The sequence below is a fragment of the Entamoeba histolytica genome, genomic scaffold, assembly GCF_000208925.1.
Source record: "Entamoeba histolytica HM-1:IMSS scf_1104750517951 genomic scaffold, whole genome shotgun sequence".
Lineage (NCBI taxonomy): Eukaryota > Evosea > Mastigamoebida > Endamoebidae > Entamoeba > Entamoeba histolytica.
In genome coordinates this window covers 1-5,347 of record NW_001914957.1, presented here as the reverse complement: position 1 = coordinate 5,347, position 5,347 = coordinate 1, and the positions used below count along the sequence as shown (strand labels likewise).

The 5,347-nt window shown below is 21.9% G+C and overlaps 1 protein-coding gene across 1 annotated transcript in view, besides 3 other annotated features; it reads right to left on the bottom strand.

Moving 5' to 3' along the window:
• The window catches only part of EHI_109570 (serine/threonine- protein phosphatase 2B catalytic subunit, putative), a gene marked incomplete at both ends in the record, with an annotated part of 1,358 nt that extends 714 nt beyond the window's left edge, over positions 1-644 (bottom strand). Inside the window, one exon of the mRNA XM_001913738.1 lies at positions 77-644. Coding sequence (XP_001913773.1) covers positions 77-644 — 568 coding nt within the window. The remainder of the gene's footprint in view (positions 1-76) is intronic.
• Positions 645-1,263: 619 nt separating this feature from the next.
• Positions 1,264-2,028: a repeat region.
• A 213-nt stretch (positions 2,029-2,241) lies between these two features.
• Positions 2,242-2,515: a repeat region.
• Positions 2,504-3,197: a repeat region.
• Positions 3,198-5,347: the final 2,150 nt, after the last annotated feature.

Sequence of the window (5,347 nt, the reverse complement as noted above, 5' to 3'; positions counted from 1 at the left end):
AATTCTAATAATTCATTTGATTGATATTTTCGAGTAAATTCTGATGCAAATGTCATATTTTCAGACATAATTCTACTTTCATGATTACCTCTTAAAAGGAAAAACCTATGAGGATAATTAATTTTACATGCACAAAGATATAATATAATTTCTGTTGAAAAACTCCCTCTATCAACATAATCACCTAAAAATATAAATGTGTTTTCTTCATTCTCTGGTGGTCTTACATCAAATATTGTTAACATATCATAAAATTGTCCATGAAGATCTCCTACAATAATTACTGGAGCTTGTCCTTCAATCATATTAGGTTCTTGTTTTAAAATGTTTGTTGCTTCTGTGATAATTCGTTTAGCACAATCAGGATGAAGTAAACCTTCTCTACTTAAATGGTTTCGTAGTAATGATAAATTAGGTTTTTTTTCATCGGCATATAAAAAGTTTTCTGGTAATAATCTTGTTTCTGGAATTGGTACATTATCTTTTATACGACCATCTCCAACAGGTTTAGGTAATATATTATCCCACATTATTGAACGTTCCTCAACTTTCTTTTGTTGTTGAATTTTCGGGATTTGATTTTGTTCACTAATAGCAACACTTGCAGATCTTGTTTTTTTCCCTCTAACCCGTCGACTGCTCATATTTTTAAATAAGTTTTAATATTTATAGTTCTTTCAAATTACTTTTATAGTTCTTCTTCTCTTGTGAAAAATGTTTATTTTTTAAATATTCATTTATTAGATAAGATCTTATGTGAAATTAACGAAAGAAGAATTTTTATTTGCAGTGTAGAATCTGCTTTGAAATCTAGACTGCTTTCTAACTGTAAAACGCCAATTTTTCAGTTATCTTTTATGTAGAAATATACCTTTTATAGCTAAGAAGTAAAAATATAGTTACTTTTCAGTACATATTTATTAAATTATAATTTTCATTTAATGTAATAAATTAATATAACCAAAATGATAAATTTGTAGTACTGCCATACAAATATAATAAGTTGTACTTTCAAACCAATATCATTTTTAATATCTTAATTTAATAGTTTTACTAAATTCTGCTTTGTTTAGTTATTAATCCAATACTCCACATATTTATTATTGTTGTTAAACTAAAACTTATTCATCATAAAAAATGGTGGTAATAAATCTCTCATAACATTTTTAAAACATTTTCTCCCGTCTTTTTTTTCTTGGTAATTTTATGGATATTTTTTCTTTTTAATTTCCTTCTTTTCTAATGTGTATTTAAAAATAAATATAAACCAAGGTTATTGTAAATATTAACCCATTGTTCATATGAGAATTTCTTCTTATCTTATCTTCTATTTCTATTCTTCATCATTTCGTTTTTTCTATGTTATTATTGTTATCAGTATAATCTCACATTATTTCATAATGTTTTTCATGTTCTTCAACACTACTTTTATAATAACCACTATAGTATTTAGATTCATTTTCCATTATACGATTTTAATTGAGTCTGTATTAACTAATCCATTTATTTTAATTATAATTATTATAGTTAGTACTATGTTCATTCTTTTAACTTTTCTGATATATTTTAGTAGTTTAGAATATATATTTACATTCTTATCTCATTCTATTGTCATAACAATTATAATTGCATTTTTTTTTTCTTTAAGTCTCTCACATAACTATTAATTCTTTTATGAATATTATCTTCTTGTTTCATTACAACTTTTTAACTCACTATAATGATGCAGTTTCTTTTCTATTTTCTATACTCTTTTTTTGATTCATTTATTACCACTAACATCATCTTATTCTTTTTCTCTCTTATTAATTGTAGTGTTTCATCACATAAAATTCATATTTGATCTTCATTTCTCTCCAGATACATTTCAATACTCTATTGTGTTTATACAAGTAATTTTTCTTTATAATAATGCAGTTCAATAATATAGTATCATTTGTTGCTTTTTTTTTCTTGCATATTAGATATATTGTATATGTAATGTCATGTTAAATAGCTGGTTTTCAAACACTAATGTTTGATACTTTCCATTGAGTATATTCTTTCCTCTCTCCATTATTTTGTTAAAATATATTGCATGACTTTCTCTGATCTGTCATTTTGCTTTCAAATTCATTCATTATTTCATTACATATTTTCATCTTCATTCATTCATTTGTATAATGAGTTTAGAATATTTCTTTCATATAGCTATTGTCTTTAGTTTGTCTTGTTTCATTTTCTATTCTTCGTAAAAAGTCATATTCTCATCCATTTATTCTTCAATACTTTTCATTACATTCTTAATGTATCTTACATTCTTATTCCTTGTAGAATGAAATACTCCTAACTATTTTTATTGATGTTCTTCATATACTAATGATACATTCTTCATACTCTGTTGTATTTCTATGTTTCATTTCTTAACTATTCAACATTTGTTGATATTCACTTCCATTTTAATATCTTTAAGAGTTTTAAGTATTTTGTGATATGCTTTTCACATTCCTTCATTTATTTCACTTGTTACTTTCATTCTTTTTTCATTAATACCATCCAATACATTTGATATTATTTTCATTTGTAATATGAATAGTAGCGATAAGAGTTAATATCCTTGAAATATTCAACATTTCAATTGAACTTCTCCTATTTCTTATTTGTATTTACATCAAATTCATCTTTTGAATATACTTTTTATCATTTCTGTTATTACAAATTTTGTTTGAAGTGTTTTAATGCTATTTTATCTATTTCTTATTTACTGATTCATATACTTTCTTAATAATGTTAGATGAGTATAAATATCTTGTTTTAGTTGCTTCTCATGTGTTTCTTTCAATTAAATTCCATACACTTCTTTCTTTATCTTCAATGCTTCCTCTTTTAACTCAATATTGGATTATGTTTAATTGATATTTTGTTTCATTCTTCATGTGCTGTTTTTCTATATTATTCTTGATGATTGGTGTGAACATTTTCATAATTACATTCAAACAAGTGATTTGTCAACACTTCTTTTTCTTCGTTCATTTCATTTGATTTTATATTAATATTATTCTTCAAATTATTATTTCTTTTTTGATCATTTCTTGTATTTCTATCTATTCATTGAATAATGTGACTATCTTATCTCTCATATTTTCTAATATTTTTTAGTAATATAATTGAATATTATCTATTCCAATTACTTTCCATTTTGATATTCTTATCATTACTACAGCTTATTCTTCTTTGTGGTTTTCACAAATTCCGATTTCTATTACAATTTCATTCATCATTTACTTGAACTTCTTGTTATTTTCACAATCTCTGTGTGTCTGTTAAATACTTTCATCCAAACTCAATACCTTCTTCGTCAATTTTTCTTCCTGTTGATTCAATTCTCTCAATTATTTTCTTTTTCTATTTTCTTTCCATTTATGCTTTGTGTATTGTTGAGATATATTCATATTCTTTCTCATTTCAATCAGTTATTTCAATTGGTTGATTTTTCATCACAATCCACTGTATTTTTCTTCAATTATTGTTCTTATTCTCTTCATTACTTTTAATTTCTTCTCCTATTCTCTAACGATCAAGTCATTTCATTTATCACTTCTACCTTGTGTTATTACTTCATATCAGCTTTTATATCAAACAAACTCATTTTAAGATATGTCTTGATGATGCTTATATTTTGTAGATATTATACTTATTGAATGCTATTTCCATGCTTTTCGATTTCTCATTCAGATACAAGAATATTTCATCACATATTCTTGAGTTGATGTACTGTCAAATAGAACTTCATTGTTAATTTTCATTCTTACCACTTCTTCAATCAGTTTATTCAAGAATATCTGATCTAATTGGCAAAAAAGCAAATAATTGAAAAAGAAGAGAAAGAAAGATATAAAAGAATAAAAAGAAAGTAAAAAGTAGAATAAGATGAAGAAAGAATAAAAGTAGAAATATGTGAATATAAAAAGAAAGAAAAGAAAAAGAGAAGATAAAAGAAGAAAAGAAGGAAAAATTAAAGGATGCAAATTTTAGGGTACGAAAATTAGCAAAGAAAAAATGCATCTAAATAATTTACAAAAAAGAAAAAAGATGCAAAAAAATTTGCATCCATAGAATTTTCCATTTATTATATTTTGCTCTTAAATAAAAATAAAAAATAAAAAGTATGATAAATACAGAATATATAAATATTTATGTTTATATTTTATGATCACTTGTATTCATTTTGTATGAAATATTAATGAAATAGATTATTTGATGAATCATTTTTATTATTCATATTCTTTTATTTATATGTTATTTATCTATCGTATTTTTATATATTTATTTCTCTGTTTATATTATTTATATCATTTTATTCTTCTTATTATCTATATATTATTATATTATTCTTATTTTATGTTTTTTATGTTTATATTATTTAGATTTTCTTATTGTTATTCTTTTATATTTAGATGTATTTGTTTATTTGAATATTCATCTTTATCATTTTTATATTCTTATCATTTTTATATTCTTATCATTTATATCTATTTTCATTTTATATTTATATTAATTTTATATTTTATACTTTGATTTTATTATTATATCATTGATTATCATTTCTATATTTATTTATCATTTATTCGTGTTATTCTTTTGTTTTTATATTCTATATCATATATTCATATCATTTTCATTTATATTTTATCACTTATTATATGTTATAATAACATAACACATATGATTGAATATATAATAAACATCATGATGAAATTATACACATAAATAATAAACATAAAAAGAGTAAAATATTTTTCATTAATAAAATATTGTTAATCATTTTACATCATTAAATTAGACACTTTTTATTGAATATTTCTAATTCTTACAATAAAAATACACTTTTTATTTCTTCTTTTCTTCTTTTATTACATCTTTGTGATTTATTATTTTTATATTCTTCTTCTACTTTATTTTTATTCTTTTATATATTTTTATTCTTTTTATATTATTTGTTTTTCGTTGTTTTTCTATTTCTTTCTTCTATTATTTATCAAGTTTATATTCATTTATTCTTTTTATTTCTTTTTTATTAATTCTTGAGTATTGTATATTTCATTATTATTTCATTTGTGTATTATCAAAATATATGTTTTATTGATTTTATGTTGAATAAAATATTGAATAAATCAATATTTTCATTCTTAATTATTCATTCTTTATTCTGAAATGTTGTGTATATTTATTATATTAAATGAATATGATGAATGAATATCAATATTATTGTTTATTTGATTTTAAAAAATAATAAATGAATATGAAATAATGAAATAAATAATGAAGACAATGAAATGATAATGAAATAGAATAATCTAACATTGAA